The 22,890-nt window shown below is 42.3% G+C and overlaps 1 protein-coding gene across 3 annotated transcripts in view; it reads left to right on the top strand.

The window, feature by feature from the left end:
* LOC112219882 (lysophosphatidic acid receptor 1) overlaps positions 1–22,890 on the top strand; it is a 56,903-nt gene that overhangs the window by 28,548 nt on the left and 5,465 nt on the right. Inside the window, exon 3 of one of the 3 annotated variants that reach the window (XM_042302806.1) lies at positions 13,198–13,306. The exons of the other annotated variants lie outside the window; for them this stretch is intronic. Coding sequence (XP_042158740.1) covers positions 13,198–13,295 — 98 coding nt within the window. The 3' untranslated portion in view covers positions 13,296–13,306. The remainder of the gene's footprint in view (positions 1–13,197; positions 13,307–22,890) is intronic. 3 annotated transcript variants of the gene reach the window in all.

The following is a 22,890-nucleotide window of genomic DNA, read 5'->3' on the forward strand; positions in this document are numbered from 1 at the left end:
AAGCATGAACAACAACAAAAATACTGATTTAAAATATCTTTATTACATAATTGGTCTAGCCTAAATTAAACAAATTCAGATTTAGCTTACAATTTATATTGCATTTGTATTTTATTTTGTATAACCTAGTGAGAGGGCGTTGTTTTATATTTTCATAATTAATTGGGTGACACATTTACCTCTAGCTCCAGAATCTCTCCACCATGTGTTTCCATCTCCCCCTCTTCTTTATTCCTTTCTCCAGAACATCTCTCCACCATGTGTTTCCATCTCCTCCTGCCCTCTTCTTCATTCCTTTCTCCAGAACATCTCTCCACCATGTGTTTTCATCTCCTCCTGCCCTCTTCTTCATTCCTTTCTCCAGAACATCTCTCCACCATGTGTTTCCATCTCCTCCTCTTCTTTATTCCTTTCTCCAGAACATCTCTCCACCATGTTTCCATCTCCTCTTCTTTATTCCTTTCTCCAGAACATCTCTCCACCATGTGTTTCCATCTCCTCCTGCCCTCTTCTTTATTCCTTTCTCCAGAACATCTCTCCACCATGTGTTTCCATCTCCTCTTCTTTATTCCTTTCTCCAGAACATCTCTCCACCATGTGTTTCCATCCTCCTCCCCTCTTCTTCATTCCTTTCTCCAAAACATCTCTCCACCATGTGTTTCCATCTCCTCCTCTTCTTCATTCCTTTCTCCAGAACATCTCTCCACCATGTGTTTCCATCTCCTCCTCTTCTTCATTCCTTTCTCCAGAACATCTCTCCACCATGTGTTTCCATCTCCTCCTCTTCTTCATTCCTTTCTCCAGAACATCTCTCCACCATGTGTTTCCATCTCCTCCTCTTCTTCAGTGCCTTCCTCCAGAACATCTCTCCACCATGTGTTTCCATCTCCTCCTCCCCTCTTCTTCATTCCTTTCTCCAGAATCTCTCCACCATGCGTTTCCATCTCCTCTTCTTCATTCCTTTCTCCACCATGCGTTTCCATCTCCTCTAGAGGTCGGCCGATTAATCGGAATGGCCGATTAATTAGGGACGATTTCAAGTTTTCATAACAATCGGTAATCAGCATTTTTGGACACCGATCATGGCCGATTACATTGCACTCCACGAGGAGACTGCGTGGCAGGCTGACTACCTGTTATGCGAGTGCAGCAAGGAGCCAAGGTAAGGTGCTAGCTAGCATTAAATGTATCTTATAAAAAACAATCAATCTTAACATAATCACTAGTTAACTACACATGGTTGATGATATTACTAGTTTATCTAGCTTGTCCTGCGTTGCATATAATCGATGTGGTGCCTGTTAATTTATCAATGATTCACAGCCTACTTTGCCAAATTGGTGATTTAGCAATCGCATTAGCGAAAAAATAACGTATGTACCTAACCATAAACATCAATGCCTTTCTTATAATAAATACACAAGTATATATTTTGAAACCTGCATATTTAGTTTAGATTCAAATGTATTTATGTAGCCCTTCTTACATCAGCTGATATATCAAAGTGCTGTACAGAAACCCAGCCTAAAACCCCAAACAGCAAGCAATGCAGGTGTAGAAGCACATGTAATATTGCCTGCTAACATGAATTTCTTTTAACTAGGGAAATTGTCACTTATCTTGCGTTCTGTCTAACAGAGTCAGGGTATATGCAGCAGTTTGGGCCGCCTAACTCTTTGCGAACTGTGTGAAGACTATTTCTTCCTAACAAAGACAGCCAACGTCGCCAAACGGGGGATGATTTAACAAAAGCGCATTTGCGAAAAAAGCACAATCGTTGCACGAATGTACCTAACAATAAACATTAATGCCTTTCTTAAAATCAATACACAGAAGTATATGTTTTTAAACCTGCATATTTAGTTAAAAGAAAATCATGTTAGCAGGCAATATTAACCAGGGGAAATTGTGTCACTTCTCTTGCGTTCATTGCACGCAGAGTCACGGTATATGCAACAATTTGGGCCGCCTGGCTCATTGCGAACTAATTTGCCAGAATTTTATGTAATTATGACATAACATTGGAGGTTGCGCAATGTAACAGGAATATTTAGACTTATTGATGCCACCCCTTAGATAAAATACGGAACGGTTCCGTATTTAACTGAAAGAATAAACGTTTTGTTTTCTAAATGATAGTTTACGGATTTGACCATATTAATGACCTAAGGCTCTTATTTCTGTGTGTTATTATAATTAAGTCTATGATTTGATAGAGCAGTCTGACTGAGCGGTGGTAGGCACCAGCAGGCTCGTAAGCATTCATTCAAACAGCACTTTACTGCGTTTGCCAGCAGCTCTTTGCAATGCTTCAAGCATTGCGCTGTTTATGACTTCAAGCCTATCAACTCCTGAGATGAGGATGGCAATACTAAAGTACCTAATAGAACATCCAATAGTCAAAGGTATATGAAATACAAATGGTATAGAGAGCAACGTCCTATAATAATAATACAACCTAAAATTTCTTACCTGGGAATATTGAAGTCTCATGTTAAAAGGAACCACCAGTTTTCATATGTTCTCATGTTCTGAGCAAGGAACTGAAACGTTAGCTTTCTTACTTAGCACATATTGCACTTTTACTTTGTTCGCCAACACTTTGCTTTTGCATTATTTAAACCAAATTGAACATGTTTCATTATTTATTTGAGGCTAAATTGATTTTATTGATGTATTATATTAAGTTAAAATAAGAGTCAATTGTTTGTTCAATATTGTTTTAATTGTCATTATTACAAATATATATTTATGAAAATCGGCCGATTTTAATCAGTATCAGCTTTTTTTGGTCCTCCAATAATCGGTTACGGTATCGGCGTTGAAAAATCATAGTCGGTCGACCTCTAATTTCCTCCCCTCTTCTTCATTCCTTTCTCCAGAACACAGAGAAGGGCTGTCAACAGTTTAATGAAATATGTGTCCTTGTGAAAACATGTTACTATTGATGTTCCCGAACAGATTTCACTTGGTTTCCCACATTAATCACTGGGTAGCTCCATGAACAGGGTTGGTGAGACCATGGCATCCAGAGTACTGGGTAGCTGCATGAACAGGGTTGGAGAGCCCATGGTATACAGAGTACTGGGTAGCTGCATGAACAGGGTTGGAGAGCCCATGGCATCCAGAGTACTGGGTAGCTGCATGAACAGGGTTGGAGAGCCCATGGCATCCAGAGTACTGGGTAGCTGCATGAACAGGGTAGGAGAGCCCATGGCATCCAGAGTTTAGGTGGAATATCACCTGTTGCACAACAAAATAACCAGAGTGGCCTACCCAGCATGAGGGAAACAAGGGGTTCTCCATTCCACTATATATACAGACCACATGCATTTCCCCCTGCCCCTGTTCCTGCCAATTTTGATAATGGGCCATTCTAAATTTAAACTATGGTATGGGTAGGCATAATAATTTGTTCTTAACGGACTTGCCTAGTTAAATAAAGGTTAAATAAAAAACGTTTAATAAACAAGAGCTACGGACAACAAACACACTTGCAGTTTATCGATGGCAATTTGAATGCACAGAGATACCATGAAGAGATCCTGAGGCCCATTCTCGTTCCATTTATCCGCTGCCATCACTTCGGCAGGGTACCCTAGTGGTTAGAGCGTTGGACTAGTAACCGGAAGGTTGCAAGTTCAAACCCCCGAGCTGACAAGGTACAAATCTGTCATTCTGCCCCTGAACAGGGAGTTAACCCACTGTTCCTAGGCCCTCATTGAAAATAAGAATTTGTTCTTAACTGACTTGCCTAGTTAAATAAAGGTAAAAATGTTTCAGCATGATAATGCACGGCCCCATGTCGCAAAGATCTGTACGCAATTCCTGGAAGCTGAAAATGTCCCAGTTCTTCCATGGCCTGCATACTCACCAGACATGTCACCCATTGAGCATGTTTGGGATGCTCTGGATCGACGTGAATGACAGCTTTTTCTAGTTCCCGCCAATATCCAGTAATTTCACACTGTGGGACAACATTCCACAGGCCACAATCTGATCAACTCTATATGAAGGAGATGTGTCGTGCTACATGAGGCAAATGGTGGTCACACCAGATACTGACTGGTTTTCTGAGTTACGCCCCCTACCTTTTCTTTAAGGTAACTGTGACCAACCGATGCATATCTGTATTCCCAGTCATGTGAAATCCATAGATTAGGGCCTAATTTATTTATTTCAATTGACTGAGTTCCTTATATGAACTGTAACTCAGTAAAACCGTTGAAGTTGTTGCATGTTGCGTTTACTTAGTGTTTTAGTTAGGTCCTAGCAAAGAGAGATGGACTCTTAAGCTTCCTGCTCAGTGGTTAATGTGTCAGGGTTGGGGAGTTGAACAATACACCTGATTGTCCGGGACTACTGCAGTGCCTGACACCATAGCAGCCCTGCTGCACCAGAACCAGTCTTTACAGTAGTACAGGTCATAGCAAAAGCCAAGCCATGAACCCCAGTACGGTGGAGGAGGCCAGTGGTTTGTCAGACTTACCATTTCAGTTTCAGCATTATCTCAGTCCCTTTCTCACCGGACTGAAGAGAATTTAAAGTCAAGCACATCCAATTTTTTTTTTTTTTTGTTCTGTCAGATTTGTCGCAATCAACCAACACTACAATTTGTTTTCTAAAATGACAGAGCTCTAAGTTAGATAAATTGACCACCAGGTACAATAGTGATATCTATTGTATTTTGTAGAATGAGTTGTGAGGTTCTCAGTATCACAATATATCACTTCTCAATGCTATTGTTTGCTTCAGCTGCCTACCATTTACTAATGATGTGTATATTTCTGAGGAAGCACGGTGGGTGGATTTTGAAGTTTTCTCTCTCTTCAGCTGAAGTGAGTTTAGTTTAATAGTTGGAGGGAAACTTAACATATTTCCAAGTAACACATCTGGAAAGCAGATGAGGGCAGATTACAGCTTTCTGCTTAAAATATGTCCTGATTTCTCCTGGGAACATCTATCAGAGAAAAGAGCAGGATCCCCAACTAGCACCAACCCATCTGCCCAAAAACACACCTCACATGATAACCTGTTCTAGGAATAGTGCACTACGTTTGACCAGGGCTCTGAAGTGTAATACAAAGGGGCGAAGATATAATACTCAGGAACATCCACATTCACCTGTCACTTCTTATTGGCTAAGGAAGACCAGTGTCACTGTGATGAAGAGCCACTCAGGTGTGAAACAAACAAGAGTTTTATTAGTACCAGGTGTGTTTCCCAGCAGCTCCTAAGGATGACAGAGATTGAGCTATGGGACCTGGGCTGGCTGACACAGACACTAACACTCATTCACTCACTCACACTAACACTCACTCATTCACTCACTCACACTAACTCTCACTCACTCACTCACACTAACTCTCACTCACTCACTCACACTAACACTCACTCATTCACTCACTCACACTAACACTCACTCACAACCTAGGACTGTAACCTGAATCTGATTTATTGTCCTTGTTAACGAATCTCTGTAATGACACCAAATGTAAAGTTTCAGATTACTGAATAACCCTGTCTAATTCACTGTTATATCACTCTTTCACACGCACACACAGATGGAGAGAAGGAGAGAGAAAGACAATAATACTGTTCTAGATTCAGACACACGGCCTTTGACACAATGAGTTGTGTGTTTCTGCCCTGTGAATTCAGAACAAACGACTGGCTGCGTCACAAGTGGCACCAGGGCCCCATAGGGGCTCCCTACATAATGGTCGTAGGGCTCTGGTCAAGGGTAGTGCTCTATGTAGGAATAGGGTGCCATTTGGGGCACAGACACTAGCCAAGCCCTCCCATCTCTGGCCTGCCTGCCTTAAACCATGGGCCAAGCCCTCCCATCTCTGGCCTGCCTGCCTTAAACCATGGGCCAAGCCCTCCCGTCTTGAACCATGGGCCAAGCCCTCCCGTCTTGAACCATGGGCCAAGCCCTCCCGTCTTGAACCATGGACCATGTCCTCACGTCTTGAACCATGGACCATGTCCTCACGTCTTGAACCATGGACCATTTCCTCACGTCTTGAACCATGGACCATGTCCTCACGTCTTGAACCATGGACCATGTCCTCACGTCTTGAACCATGGACCATGTCCTCACGTCTTGAACCATGGACCATGTCCTCACGTCTTGAACCATGGACCATGTCCTCACGTCTTGAACCATGGACCATGTCCTCACGTCTTGAACCATGGACCATGTCCTCACGTCTTGGACCATGGACCATGTCCTCACGTCTTGGACCATGGACCATGTCCTCACGTCTTGGACCATGGACCATGTCCTCACGTCTTGGACCATGGACCATGTCCTCACGTCTTGGACCATGGACCATGTCCTCACGTCTTGGACCATGGACCATGTCCTCACGTCTTGGACCATGGACCATGTCCTCACGTCTTGGACCATGGACCATGTCCTCACGTCTTGGACCATGGACCATGTCCTCACGTCTTGGACCATGGACCATGTCCTCACGTCTTGGACCATGGACCATGTCCTCACGTCTTGGACCATGGACCATGTCCTCACGTCTTGGACCATGGACCATGTCCTCACGTCTTGGACCATGGACCATGTCCTCACGTCTTGGACCATGGACCATGTCCTCACGTCTTGGACCATGTCCTCCCGTCTTGAACCATGTCCTCCCGTCTTGAACCACTCATCCGTCTTGAACCACTCATCCGCTTCATTCTGTCTTTCCATGTCTACACTTCTGCAGTCTGCCTAGTTCTGCAAAGCTGTGGATCCAACAAAGTTGGTCAGTTATTTTTTTTTATCCCAAAAGCTGTTTCCATAACATCAGCTATTCTTCTTGGGGTCCAACATAGAACAAAATATACATTACAAACAATTACATTTTACATTAAGACATTAAGACATTACAAACATTGAACAAGTAGATGTTACAGAGAAAATACCTTGCATGTAATACACTTAACATTTTATGTGGTTTAGTATCTGTCCAGACATATGATCGATAGCGTTAGATGTTATTTTGTTGTTTTCTTGAAGGTGAATTTACTTTTTACCTGATTTTTGTAAAGCATTCAATTTAGTGATGGCTCTGTAATATTATTGGAGATTTGTCCTTGGTCTGAGGGGTGTCAGATTACCTGAACTTGCCTGTCTGGTTTGGTGGTTATGTTTATTGCTAGTAGACATTAATTGGTCTGAAATATATATATATATACATTTTTTTTTTTACATTCTTAAAAAAAAAAAATCAAGACTGGACACTAATTTGCTTTCATCAGGAAACCATGAGCAATTCAGATGCATTGAGTTGAAGTTCTAGGGGAAGCCATGAGCGATTAAGATTCATTGGGTTGATGTTTATTCATATAGAGCGAGGAAGAGCTAGTCTGGCAGCCATGTTTTGAGAGTTGGAGCTTTTTTAGGTATTTGTTTTGCTGCAGATGATCATATGACTGGACACTACTCTAGGTGTGACAGAACCAGAGTTTGAATCACCTGATGCAGAGTGCTGGATGTTAGATAGTCAGAACATTTTCTTGTTATGGCAATGTCCTTAGCAATTTGAATTACAACGTTATCTATATGTTCAGACCAGAATAGAGCTGCATTGGATGTGACTTTCAGTAGTTTGGTCTTTTTAACTTGTTTTACAGCCAACCCATCCTTCGAAAAGTTTAATTGATGGCCACCAGTAAGCATATATCTTGGACCAAATACAATACATTTTGTTTTAGAAAAATATTCCAACACCAATGTGTTCAAATTAACCCACTCAGACACTGTTCTTAGTTATCTGCTCAGTACTACATCTGTTAGTTCATTAAATGTTGATGCAGCACTATACATTGTAGAGTCATCAGCATACTTAACCACTCTTGCTTCATTCATTACTGAGGGTAACCATTAGTAAAGATGGAGTAGAGGAGTGGTCCTAGGCAACTGCCTTGAGGAACACCATAAGATAAAGAGAATAGAGGATTGGTCCTAGGCAGCTGCCTTGAGGAACACAACACGCTAAAGATAGAGTTGTTGTATTTATTATGGATCCCCATTAGTTCCTGCCAAGGCAGCAGCTACTCTTCCTGGGGTCCAAACAATTAAGGTACTTGCATCACACACACAACAAAAAGTATAACAGTACAGTATATAGCATTATTACACCACTACATATCTACAATACAACATGTATAATACCACCAATAATACAATGCACGCGTGTCTGTTCCTGTCTCTCTTCACAGTCCCTGATGTTCCATAAGGTGTATTTTTAAGTTTAAAAAAAATCTGATTCTACTGCTTGCATCAGTTACCTGATGTGGAATAGAGTTCTATGTAGGCATGTGGTACTGTGCGCCTCCCAGAGTTTGTTCTTGACTTGGGGATTGTGAAGAGACCTTTGGTGGCATGTCTTGTGGGGTAGGGATACACCGATATGACATTTTTGGCCAATACCGATATCCCATATTTTCCATGCCCAAAAAAACCCGATACCGATAACCGATATTTACAATTTTTGAGGCCTTTTAAGCATTCTAGTAGTTAAATAGTTAACACACACACATGGACGCAGTGCTCTAAGGCACTGCATCTCAGTGCAAGAGGCATCACTACAGTCCCTGGTTTGAATCCAGGCTGTATCACATCCGGCTGTATTTGGGAGTCCCATAGAGCGGAGCACAATTGGCCCAGCATTGTCCGGGTTTGGCCGGGCTAAGCCGTCATTGTAAATAGGAATTTGTTCTTAACTGAATTACCTAGTTAAATTAAGGTTACACACACACGCCATACCACACTGACCAAAAAATGTATTTTGTTGGCATTTACGTATGTCCCCATTACCAGTAAAACATAATCAAAACCTATTTCTTTCACTTACTTGCTGTTTTGTTGTTCATTTGGTCAGGATTTCCTCATACATGTCAAGCAGTGAAGTTTCAGCTCTGTCTATCCGTGGCCTCTCTTCCTCGGTGCCCACTGTCACTGTGTCCGTTTCCATCTTGTCCAGCCATGTCTGTCCATGGCCTCTCTCCCTCTGCACTGTCACTGTGTCTGTTTCCATCTTGTCCAGCTCTGTCTGTAACATTTCACGTAAACCCTGTTTCTTGTCTGCATCGAGGTACCGGTCCTTGTACCTAGCATCGAACATGGTGGTGACACAGTAAAGAGGCTCAGAGAGAATGCCTGTTAATGAATTAGCGGTCCTTGTACCTAGCATCGAGCATGGTGGCGACACAGTAAAGAGGCTCAGAGAGAATGCCTGTTAAAGAAATGCCATTGAAATGGCAGCAGCGGTATGAGAACCAGCACATTCTTGAACAATACGGCTTTCCTCAGTACGAAATCCTCAACGATCACTGTGCTGTCAGACTCGGCCTGCTCATGGGGCTGACATCACTTCTCCAAATGTCAGTTGTGACGCTAATAGCAGTGACGCTAATAGCAAGTAGCTCGTGGATGTACATTCCAAAAGTACTGTGTAACTCTGGTAGGGCAAAATCTGAAAAATAGTGTGTACCCGGGGCTCGACCAGTCGGCGAAAGCCAATATCATCCACGACAGAGGACGGTTGATTGTCACGGGCAATGCAATCCATTGTCTTGGCGTTAATTGTCTCGCTGAAATGTTCTTACTCTTTCAAATGAGTGCTCGACTTGTTTAGTTGTTGGAAGTGTGTAGTTGTTGGAAGTGTGTAGTTGTTGGAAGTGTGTAGTTGTTGGAAGTGTGTAGTTGTTGGAAGTGTGTAGTTGTTGGAAGTGTGCGCTTAGTGTTTTTCTGCTTTTGTTCTGAGTAGCGGTGTATTTTTCATGGCATCATTACGTCATTTACTTACGTTATATAAGTATGTATGTCATCTACCTATGTTATGTAGGTCATCTACCTACGTTATGTAGGTCATCTACCTACGTTATGTAGGTCATCTACCTATGTTATGTAGGTCATCTACCTATGTTATGTAGGTCATCTACCTATGTTATGTAGGTCATCTACCTATGTTATGTAGGTCATCTACCTATGTCGCGTAGGTCATCTACCTATGTCGCGTAGGTCATCTACCTATGTCGCGTAGGTCATCTACCTATGTCGCGTAGGTCATCTACCTATGTCGCGTAGGTCATCTACCTATGTCGCGTAGGTCATCTACCTATGTCGCGTAGGTCATCTACCTATGTCGCGTAGGTCATCTACCTATGTCGCGTAGGTCATCTACCTATGTCGTAGGTCATCTACCGTAGGTCATCTACCTATGTCGCGTAGGTCATCTACCTATGTCGCGTAGGTCATCTACCTATGTCGCGTAGGTCATCTACCTATGTCGCGTAGGTCATCTACCTATGTCGCGTAGGTCATCTACCTATGTCGTAGGTCATCTACCTATGTCGCGTAGGTCATCTACCTATGTCGCGTAGGTCATCTACCTATGTCGCGTAGGTCATCTACCTATGTCGCGTAGGTCATCTACCTATGTCGCGTAGGTCATCTACCTATGTCGCGTAGGTCATCTACCTATGTCGCGTAGGTCATCTACCTATGTCGCGTAGGTCATCTACCTATGTCGCGTAGGTCATCGTAGGTCATCACCTATGTCGCGTAGGTCATCTACCTATGTCGCGTAGGTCATCTACCTATGTCGCGTAGGTCATCTACCTATGTCGCGTAGGTCATCTACCTACGTCGCGTAGGTGTGCACGTCAGCTCTGACATCAGTTTTGCACATCGCCATTAACTTCTTGCGTCGAGCCATCCCGGATCCGGGATCGTGAATACAGCCTCAAGCTCATTACCATAATGCAACGTTAACTATTCATGAAAATCGCAAATGAAATGAAATTAATATGCTAGCTCTCAAGCTTAGCCTTTTGTTAACAACACTGTCATCTCAGATTTTTAAAATATGCTTCTCAACCATTGCAAAATAAGCATTTGTGTAACAGCTAGTGCGGCTATCGTAGCATTTAGCGTTAGCATCAGCAGACAACATTTTCACAAAAACCAGAAAATCATTCAAATAAAATCATTACCTTTGAAGAACTTCAGATGTTTTCACTGAGGAGACTCTCAGTTAGATAGCAAATGCTCAGTTTTTTCTGAAAGATTATTTGTTTAGGAGAAATTGCTCCGTTTGGTGCGTCACGTTTGGCTACCAAAAAAAACAGAAAATTCAGTCTTCAAAACGCCAAACTTTTTTCCAAATTAACTCCATAATATCGACTGAATCATGGTAAACGTTGTTTAGAATCAATCCTCAAGGTGTTTTTCACATATCTCTTCATGATATATCGTTCGTTGAAAGCCTGCTCTCTCCTCTCAATCACTGGATGACTGCGTGCAGCTTGTAGATTACGCGCCAATTTAGACAAAGGACACCGGGCGGACCCCTGGTAAATGTAGTCTCTTATGGCCAATCTTCCAATGATATGCCTACAAATACGTCACAATGCTGCAGACACCTTGGAGAAACGATAGAAAGGGCAGGCTCATTGTCGGCCCATTCACAGCCATAGAAGGAGACAATGGGAAACAGAGCTTCAAAAATTCTGCCAATTTCCTGGTTGAAGTTTCATCTTGGTTTCGCCTGTAGCATGAGTTCTGTGGCACTCACAGATAATATATTTGCAGTTTTGGAAACCTTAGTGTTTTCTTTCCAAAGCTGCCAATTATATGCATAGTCGAGCATCTTTTCGTGACAAAATATTGCGCTTAAAACGGGCACGTTTTTTTTATACATAATTTAAAAGAGCCCCCCCTATATCCAAGAAGTTAAACTAGACATCGGGCCAATGTTGGCATTTTCAGCCTATATCGTCCGATACGCTCGCCAAAATATCGTTCATCCCTACTTGTGGGATATGCATGGTTGTCCAAGCTGTGTGCTTGTAGTTTAAACACCTCTTCTGGATAGGACCCTATAGACATAATTTCAAAAGGATTTTCTGATGATCAATTAGCCTTTTTAAAATGATAAACTTGGATTAGCTAACACAACGTGCCGTTGGAACACAGAAGTGATGGATGCTGATAATGGGCCTCTATACGCCTATGAAGATATTCTATTAAAAATCAGTTGTCTCCAGCTACAATAGTAATTTACAACATTAACAATGTCTACACTGTATTTCTGATCAATTTGATTAATTTTAATGGTAAAAAATGTGCTTTTCTTTCAAAAACAAGGACATTTCTAAGTGACCCCAAACGTGTGTGTGTGTGTGTGTGTGTGGTCGTGTCTTTGGCATCATTAAAGGTGAAGACTGTTATTTTATCAAATCATTTCTCTGTAATTATTATTACGTGATTAAACTAATCATGTAGATGTAATTAACTAGGAAGTCGGGGCACCAAGGAAAATCTTCAGATTACAAAGTTATAATTTTAATATCTGATCAATTAATGAGTTATTCTTTACCTCATGTCAGTCTCATTTCAAACGCTGTAGAATTCTTGATTATCTGCATGAACCCAGCCTAAACTATGAATCATCATCAACACCAATTGGCTTTATCATTTATTTACTAACTAACTAATCAAACAGTAGATATTGGTAACAATGATAGGGAAGATTCCCAAGTGGGCTAAGCCGATATGACGGCTTGGTGGTTCATAATGATGGCTGACCTTCATGGGCTGATTTGGAGTGTTGTGTAACTTAATATAGAATAATGAAACAACTTTGGTTACCTTCTCGAGTGTGTGAAGATTGCACAGAAACTGACTGGGTTAAAAGCAATGTTTTCCTGGACCGTGTTAGGATATAAAAATGGATTTTATCAAACAAAACTATGCTACATTTTATCTCTGACTCTCAGGATGATAAATCGGAGCCAGATTACTGAATGTAAGTACATTGTTTACCGTCAGAGGTGAATGTATCAAACCAGTTGCCTTTAAGTGATTTGTTCTTGTGTCCTCAACCAATAGCTGTTTGTTTTGCTGTGACAGCTACAGTAGATTGGACCCTGCAGATTAACACACCTTTTTAAGGCTTCTTATGGTATACTGTCTATGTCCCGGAAAGTTGGCTGTTTACAATGCCATTCTAGTCACATTATTGAGCAAAAACTGTCCCAATTTTGAGAGTGATCCTGCAGAAGTTAAACAGGACACCTTGGTGCATTCAGCATGTCAACACTTCTTACAAAAACAAGTAGAAATTAAGTCAACCTCCTCCTCCACTTTGAGCCATTATTAACGCTAGTTCTCCGTGTTCATTTAAGGGCCCTCTTTGCGCCACCTGACCACTACAGGAATGACGGAGTCCATCCAAATCATCTTGGCTCCTGGACTCTATCCACGCATTTCAAGGCTGCGTTGAAACAATGACTGGTAAATGATCCAAGACCAGCTCAGTTAATCCCTACCATTGTGACAATGAGTCTACCTACAATGAGTCGTCATAATGCTGCATGAAATGTACATGATCTTAGGGGCATTGGCAAACACAATGTAAGTAATTTAATTTATGTACCCCCAATTGCACCGAATACATTTGTTTATCCTACAGCTATTGTAAGCAGTAATCATGAGCCTATAAACCAGAGTTACACTGTTAGCACTGAGGCGGTGTGCAATAGTAGGAAGTCCAATTTATGCAGCTCACCCTGCACTATCAGCTCCAATGTAAATAACATGTGTAAGTCTACCTCTGATAAGCTTCCCAGTAAAAGCATTAAAAATAATCAAGCAACCCAGAAAAGTGCTAAAAATAAATAGCCCATGAGTTCTCAATTTGCAGTACGTTTGCCAATCAGTTGTGCAGCCAGACTTATTTGCCATTCCTTTTGCCTCCTCCCTCTCAAACATACAATGTTAAAATTCCTCATAAATTCATTTAGATTGAAGTTTTTAGTCATTTTCTTAATGAGCTTATTAGTAACTGGAATAAGCAATTTCATAAATGTGTCAAGTGCAGCGTCTGGTTGTTCCTCATTACTCACCACAGACTAGCAAATATTCTTCACATCATCAATATAGGAAACACTATGAAACTTCTTGTATGACCTCTTATACCCTGTATTAGGCCCAGCCTTTGGAACGTTGGTTTTCCTAGATATGGCTATTCCGAACACTACATCCAACGAATTTGGATACTGCTTAAAGCAAAATTCTACAGCATTTATAAAGATGTGATCAATACATGTTGATGGTTTATTTAATTCCTGCGCGTTGAATTATTATTATGTGTATTTATTGAACCTTTTATTTTTACTAGGCAAGTCAGTTATGAAAACCATTTTGATTTACAATGACCACCTACCCTGGCCAAACCCTAACCCGTATGATCCTGGGCCAATTGTGCGCCGCCCTATTGGACTCCCAATCACGGCCGGTTATGATACGGCCTGCAATTAAACCAGGCTCTTTGGTGACGCTTCTAGCACTGCGATGCAGTGCCTTAGACCGCTGTGCCACTCGGGGGCTCTACCCTGGTAGGTTGACTGATAATCTGAAACAGGGTGCAGGGACTGGTTAGAGTTTCTTTTATTATTATTGAGTGGGCAGCTTGATGAAAGCCAGTCAAATATTTAAATCACCCAGAAAATATACCGCTCTGTTGATATCACATACATTATCAAGCATTTCACACATGCTAACCAGATACTGACTGTGAGAACTTGGTGGTCTATAGCAGCTTCCCACCAGAATGGGCTTTAGGTAAGGCAGACAAACCTGTAGCCATATTACTTCAACAAAATTTAACATGATGTGCCTCTAAGCTTTACAGGAGTGTGGTTCTGAATATAAACAGAAACACCATTGGCTTTTCTGTAGATGTTATAACCATGTATTACTACCACTGCATCGTCAAAGCTATTATCGGAGTGAGTTTCAGATTCAAAATATACGTGTCATCTGTTACTAAGAAGTTATTGATTTCATAAAACTTGTTTCTTAGGCTACATTAATGTGGGCTATTTTTTTAATCAATTTTCTGTGATGATTGATTTGATTGATTGATTGTTGTCATTGCTTTACTGGGACATGCTTTTCCAAACGTCTTGAAGGAGGTCCCACATGCTTTTCCAAACGTCTTGAAGGAGGTCCCACATGCTTTTCCAACAGCCTTGAAGGAGGTCCCACATGCTTTTCCAACAGCCTTGAAGGAGGTCCCACATGCTTTCCCAACCGTCTTGAAGGAGGTCCCACATGCTTTTCCAACCGTCTTGAAGGAGGTCCCACATGCTTTTCCAACCGTCTTGAAGGAGGTCCCACATGCTTTTCCAACCGTCTTGAAGGAGGTCCCACATGCTTTTCCAACCGTCTTGAAGGAGGTCCCACATGCTTTTTCAACCGTCTTGAAGGAGGTCCCACATGCTTTTCCAACCGTCTTGAAGGAGGTCCCACATGCTTTTCCAACCGTCTTGAAGGAGGTCCCACATGCTTTTCCAACCGTCTTAAAGGAGGTCCCACATGCTTTTCCAACCGTCTTGAAGGAGGTCCCACATGCTTTTCTAACCGTCTTGAAGGAGGTCCCACATGCTTTTCCAACAGCCTTGAAGGAGTTCCCACGTATGCTGAGCACTTGTTGGCTGCTTTTCCTTCACTCTGCGGTCCAACTCATCCCAAACCATCTCAATTGGCTTCAGGTTGGGTGATTGTGGAGGCCAGGTCATCTGACGCAGCACTCCACTCAAATAGCCCTTACAACTCTGTGTCGTTGTATGTGTCGAACTGCTTTGCTTTATCTTGGCCAGGTCGCAATTGTAAATGAGAACTTGTTCTCAACTTGCCTACCTGGTTAAATAAAGGTGAAATAAATAAATAAAAAATAAACACAGCCTGGAGGTGTGTTTTGGGTCATTGTCCTGTTGAAAAACAAATGATAGCCTCACTAAGCGCAAACCAGATGGGATGACGTATCGCTGCAGAATGATGTGGTAGCAATGCTGATAGTGTGCCTTGAATTATAAATAAATCAGACACTGTCACCAGCAAAGCTCCATCACACCTCCTCCTCCATGCTTCACCGCAGGAACAACACATGCAGAGATCATCCGGTCACTTACTCTGCATCTCCCAAAGACACGGCGGTAGGAACAAAACATGAAACATTTGGACTCGTCAGAACAAAGGACATGATGTCCATTGCTCGTGTTTCTTGGCCCAAGCAAATGTCTGATTATTGGACACTTAGTAGTGGTTTCTTTGCAACAATTTGACCATGAAGGTCTGATTCACGCAGTCTCCTCTGAACAGTTGATGTGTCTGTTACTTGAACTCTGTGAGGAATTTATTTTACCTACAATCTGAGGCTGGTAACTCTAATGAACTTATCCTCAACAGCAGAGGTAACTCTGGGTCTTCCTTTCCTGTGACGGACCTCATGAGAGCCAGTTTCATCATAGCACTTGATGGTTTTTGTGACTGCCCTTTAAGAAACTTTCAAAGTTCTTGAAATGTTCCGTATTGACTGACCTTCATGTCTTAAAGTAATGATGGAATGTTGTTTCTCTTTGCTTATTTAAACTGTTTTTGCCATAATATGGACTTGGTCTTTTACCAAATAGAGCTATCTTCTGTATAACACCCCTACCTTGTCACAACACAACTGATTGGCTCAAACGCATTAAGAAGGAAAGATATTCCACAACTTTTAAAAAGGCACACCTGTTAATTAAAATGCATTCCAGGTGACTCCCTCATGAAGCTGGTTGAGAGTGTGCAAAGCTGTCATCAAGGCAAAGGGTGGCTACTTTGAAGAATGTCAAATATAAAATATGTTTTGATTTGTTTAACACTTTTTTTGGTTACTACATGATACCATATGTGTTATTTCATAGTCAAGTGTTATTCTACAATAAAAAGAATAACCCTTGAATGAGTAGGTGTGTCCAAATGGTGGCTTCTACCACTAGCACAGCCTACTGTACTGTAGCACGGCCTACTGTACTGTAGCACGGCCTACTGTAGCACAGCCTTCTGTAACACAGCCTACTGTACTGTAGCATGGCCTCCTGTACTGTAGCACGGTCTTCTGTAGCACGGCTCAGCTCAGTCTTGGGTGTAAATTTGTGTTGACGTTTTAGCTTTTTATCTCAGCGAGACTGAAACCAAAACCTCCTCAGAGACGAATGTGTCCCAAATGGCACCCTATTCCCTACATAGTGCACCATGTAGAGAATAGGGTGCACCATGTAGAGAATAGGGTGCCATTTGGGACGTCGACATAAATATTATAAACTATATTAAAAACAACATCATAATGGCTTCCTGTAATAGAGAAATAGGACACTAATTCCTGCATTTACCCCCAGTGCCATTTTCAAACAGAATTATTGAAAGTGCCTTTTAGACCAAATGAGTTCAGGAAATAGTTTCCATTTCTGCAGAAGAGGGTGACGATTTAGTCATTCAGAACCATTTCTATAAGAGATCTATGAGGAAGTGATGCTGTTGATGAGAATGATGATGAGGCAGAGATTGTTCCTTTCAGCACATTGTATCATCTGTTTGTTATACGGGGCCTTTGTGATATACCCTAGTAGGACACCAGACCACAGAGTAGTGAATGGCCAATAGCGAGAGTACTATAGCAGCATACTAGAACATCTTTCAGAGGACATGAGAGGAACAGATGTGTTATTTTAACTCTCCCAGTCTGACATCTGAAGAGAGTTAGACTGAGATATGATATGTTTGAAACAATGTGAATGTTCCTAACTGAATAGACAGACAATGTGAATGTTCCTAACTGAATAGACAAAAAATGTGAATGTTCCTAACTGAATAGACAAACAATGTGAATGTTAATTTTCTGTTTTTCTCTGGTTTGTTTTCTTTTCTCAGGGGTGTGTTAGGGTTGGGCTGTGTTGTGTTTTAGTCTCTGTTCATCCCTGCCATCTGGTATAAATTAGTCCTCATCATGTTCCCACAACTTCCCAGGTCTCAGTAACTAGGAGGGAGAAGTGTTCTCACACAGCCTCTCTCCCCTTTCATACAGCCTCTCTCCCCTCTCATACAGCCTCTCTCCCCTCTCATACAGCCTCTCTCCCCTCTCATACAGCCTCTCTACCCTCTCATACAGCCTCTCTCCCCTCTCATACAGCCATTCTCCTCTCATACAGCATCTCTCATACAGTTTCTCTCCTCTCTCATACAGCCTCTCTCCTCTCTCATACAGCCTCTTCCCTCTCATACAGCCTCTCTCATACAGCCTCTCTCATACAGCCTCTTCCCTCTCATACAGCCCCTCTCATACAGCCCCTCTCATACAGCCTCTCCCCTCTCATACAGCCTCTTTCATACAGCATCTTTCCTCTCTCCCCATTCACAACCTACAGCTGTATACTACACCGGCTCTGACGCTCGTCAGATGTGGCAGGGATTGCAAACTATTATAAAACGTATATATAAAAATAGAAACCCAGACGCGAGTTGCCCAGTGATGCAAGCCTACCAGACGGGCTAAATGCCTTTTATGCTTGCTTCGATGCAAGCAACACTGAAGCATGCATGAGAGCACCAGCTGTTACGGACAATTGTCTGATCACGCTCTCCATAGCCGATGTGAGAAAGACCCTTTTAAAGAGGTCAACGTTCACAAGGCCGCAGGGCCAGACGGATTACCTGGATGTATACTCAGAGCATGCGCTAACCAACTGGCAAGTGTCTTCACTGACATTTTCAACCTCTCCCTGACCGAGTCTATAATACCTACATGTTTTAAGCATACCACCATAGTCCCTATGTCTAAGAAAGCGAAGGTAACCTGCCTAAATGACTAACGTCCCGTAGCACTCATGCCAGTAGCCATGAAATGCTTTGTTAGACTGCTCATGGCTCACATCAACACCATTATCCCTGAAACCCTGGACCCACTCCAATTCGCATACCGCCCCAACAGATCCACAGAAGACACAATCTCAATCGTACTCCACTGCCCTTTCCCACCTGGACAAAAGGAACACTGATGTGAGAATGCTATTCATTGACTACAGCTCAGCGTTCAACACCATAGTGCCCTCAAAGCTGATCACTAAGCTAAGGACCCTGTGATTAAACACCTTCTGCAACTGGAACCTGGACTTCCTGACGGGCTGCTCCCCAGGTGGTGAGGGTAGGCAACAACACGTCTGCCACGCTGATCCTCAACACAGGGGCCCCTCAGGGGTGCGTGCTCAGTCCCCTCCTGTACTCCCTGTTCACCCACGACTGCATGGCCAAACACGACTCCAACACCATCAAGTTTGCTGACAACACAACGGTGATAGGCCTGATCACCAACAACAATGAGACAGCCTTTAGGGAGGAGGACAGGACAACAACCTCTCCCTCAACGTGAGCAATACAAATGAGCTGATCATGGACTACAGGAACAGGCAGGCCGAACAGGCCCCCATTAACATCAACAGGGCTGTAGTGGAGCGGGTCGAGAGTTTCAAGTTCCTTGGTGTCCACATCACCAACGATCTATCATGGTCCAAACACACCAAGACAGTTGTGAAGAGGGCACAACAATGCCTTTTCCTTTGGCATGGGTCCCCAGATCCTCAAAAAGTTATACAGCTGCACCATCGAGAGCATCCTGACTGGTTGCATTACAACCTGGTACGGCAACTGCTTATCATCCTACTGTAAGGCGATACGAAGAGTAGTGCGTACGGCCCAGTACATCACTGGGGGCAAGCTTCCTGCCATCCAAGCTTCCTGCCATCCAAGGCAGTCACCCCAGTCATAGACTGTTCTCTCTGCTACCGCACGACAAGCGGTACTGTAGGTCCAAAAGGCTCCTTAACAGCTTCTACCCCCAAGCCATAAGACTGATGAACAATTAGTAAAATGGCTACCTGGACTATTTACATTGACACCCCTCCCCCCTTTGTTTTTACACTGCTGCTACTCGCTGCTTATTATCTATATATTGTCACTTGACACACCCCTACCTACATGTACAAATGAACTAATATTTTCTCAACTCTAATTCCTGAACTGCATTGTTGGTTAAGGGCTTGTAATTACGCATTCCATGGTATTTACCTGTTGTATTCAGCGCATGTGACACATAACATTTAAATTTGACAGATGTCTCTCTCCTCATTCACAATTCACAGCTGTCAATTCAATTGGTTTTATTGGCATGGGAAATATACTATATGTTTACATTGCCAAAGCAAGTGAAATCGATAATAAACAATATAAAATGCACAGTAAACATAACACTCAAAGTTCCCCCCAAAAAATAGATATTTCAGATGTCATTGTTTCTCTCTCATTCCATTCACAACCCACAGATGTCTTCTCTCTTTCTCTCTCTCTCTGTCTCTGTCGGTTGGGAGAACCTAAATGTTATTTTGGGTTCCAGGTAGAACATGTGAGTCGGCTGCTCTTCTCTTACAGCTTGTTTAACTCCTGAGAGCCTCTCTGAATATCTGAGACATGAGGTGTACAGCCAGACTAGGCTGAGACCCGCTGAGCGGAACATAAAGCAGAGGGAAAAGCTTTAACAAAACATCTGCTCTCTTACAAAGTCTGAATATTGTTATTTTTTTAACACAGAGATTTTCAGCTGAATGTCATTGTAGAGTGTAAATCTTCATGCATCTTTGTCTTTGGGTATAATCAGAATGTTATGTTGATAAAAGCAGAATTGTAGCTATATGTGTAAATGATGTTGCTGTGATGGTCAAGAACGTGTTGTCTTTAGTTGGAGATAAGAGGAGGATCATTTTGTGTCAGAGGAACCAAGGAGAGGCCTTGACCTTAACAGAGAACTACTAACTATATATGCGTCCTATTTGGGACACACCTACTCATCCCAGGGTTTTTTATTTATTTTTACTATTTTATACATTGTAGAATAATAGTGAAGACATCAAAACTATGAAATAACACATGGAACTATGTAGTAACCAAAAAAGAGTTAAACAAATCATAATATATTTTAAATTTGACATTCTTCAATGTAGCCACCCTTTGCCTTGATGACAGCTTTGCATTGTCTCAACCAGCTTCATGAGGTAGTCAACTAGAATGCATTTTAATTAACAGGTGTGCCTTGTTAAAAGTTCATTTTTGGAATTTATTTCCTCCTTTAAAACTTCTTAAGGCTAGGGGGCAGTATTCAGAAGTTTGGATGACTGGGGTGCCCAAAGTAAACTGCCTGCTACTCAGGCACAGAAACTAGGATATGCATATAATTGGTAGTAGTTTCTAAAACTGTTAAAATAATGTCTGTGAGTATAACAGAACTGATATGGCAGGTGAAAACCCAAGTTTATTTTGTTGTTGAGGTGTCTGCCCATTCAAATGCTTGTTTATGGGAAAATCAAAGGAATTTCTCCCAGATTGCAGTTCCTAGGGCTTCCACTAGATGTCAACAGTCTTTAGAAAGGGTTTCAGGCTTGTGTTTTGAAAAATGAACCAGAATTTGTAGTTTTTCAAGGTGGCTCTTGGTTTGACTGTAGTCTTGTAGCGCACGTGGATAAGGGCGGCCACTTCATTATTTATCTTCGGTAATAAACATACTATTCTCCGTCTTAAATTTGATCATTTATTTACATATTGGGGTACCTGAGGATTGATTAGAAACGTTATTTGACTTGTTTGGATGAAGTTAATTGGGATTCCTTTGTCTGCATGTTGAACGAGGGGAACAGGTGGATTACAGAATCAAGTGCGCCAACTACACTGACTTTTTTGGGATATTAAGGACTTTATCGAACAAAACAACCATTTATGTAGCTGGGACCCTTTCCTAGCACCCCACCTTTCCCAAAGAGCTTAATGCTTTTGAGCTAATCAGTTGTGTTGTGACAAAGTAGGGGTGGTATAACAGGGCTCTACGCTAACTTTCTCCCCAAGGAGTACATGTGCTCCTAAATGAAAAAATGTAGGAGCACAGTGAAAAATGTAACGAGTTTATTAACAATTTATTACATACATATTTATACTGTGTGTGTGTGTGCGAGTACTAAGGGACACACATCTGTGGAACAGCACATACCACCAAAATCACACATTGACCCATGACCCATGCCTACTAGACGCAAAGGATATCATTGTCCAGCTGGTTTTGTATGTTGGCCGTCTGGCACGCTTAGAGGTCAGCCAGCGGTCCACGGCAGGAGTGGGATCCAACTCCTCGACAGAAGGCCCCTCCAGGCTGATCCTCATCAGGTCTTCGTTGATGGAGGCAGCTTCTTGTCGAATTCGAATCCGGTTCTGCGCAGAGAAGCCTCGCTCTCACTTGGCAGCTGAAATGGGCATAAGCTGCACCAACTCCAGTATGTTCTAGGGAAAAGATATCTTTCAATTTCATTTAAACTCTTACCATTAATTTATCAAACCAACCATAGGATAGCACTCAGGACTGTTAGTCGACCTTGTAATCGTGCCTGTAGGGATCCTTTGTCAACATGGTCTCCCACAGGCCACCGTAAGACTTGTCCTTGAAATTGTGGCTGACCAGGATTTTCAGCCCCTGCCACTCATCCTGGATTGCAGCCATGTTGCACCCTGATCTGCAGGATTGAACAGAGCAAGTGAGTTTGCAAAATATGCTAACATAACATGGTCTCATATGGCAATGCAGTGTCAAATAAATTCTTACCTCTCTAGAGGCTCCTTGAAATGCCTCATCAGTTCTGCCACACCATCATCGCCGAAGGTGAGGAGGCTTGGCCTGGTCATGTGTCAGAGTTTAGCACTCTGAAAGACTCCACTGCGGTCTGGACACCCTCATCCTTTAGCAAACCACCAAACATGGCTTTGAGACCATCCACGCCACCTTCTGAATGGTCAATAGCGCCAGCTCTAGTCTGTGAAAGTCAGAACAGAATCTTCCCAAACAATTCACCATCTCCCCCCTTTCTCTTGTGCCAACAGAAAACAATAATTATGTGGTATTTACCATTCCAGCACTTAGCGCATGCACACACTAAATCATAAGTTTGTAACTAATACATTCTCTG

The sequence above is a fragment of the Oncorhynchus tshawytscha genome, linkage group LG20 (genome assembly GCF_018296145.1).
Source record: "Oncorhynchus tshawytscha isolate Ot180627B linkage group LG20, Otsh_v2.0, whole genome shotgun sequence".
Lineage (NCBI taxonomy): Eukaryota > Metazoa > Chordata > Actinopteri > Salmoniformes > Salmonidae > Oncorhynchus > Oncorhynchus tshawytscha.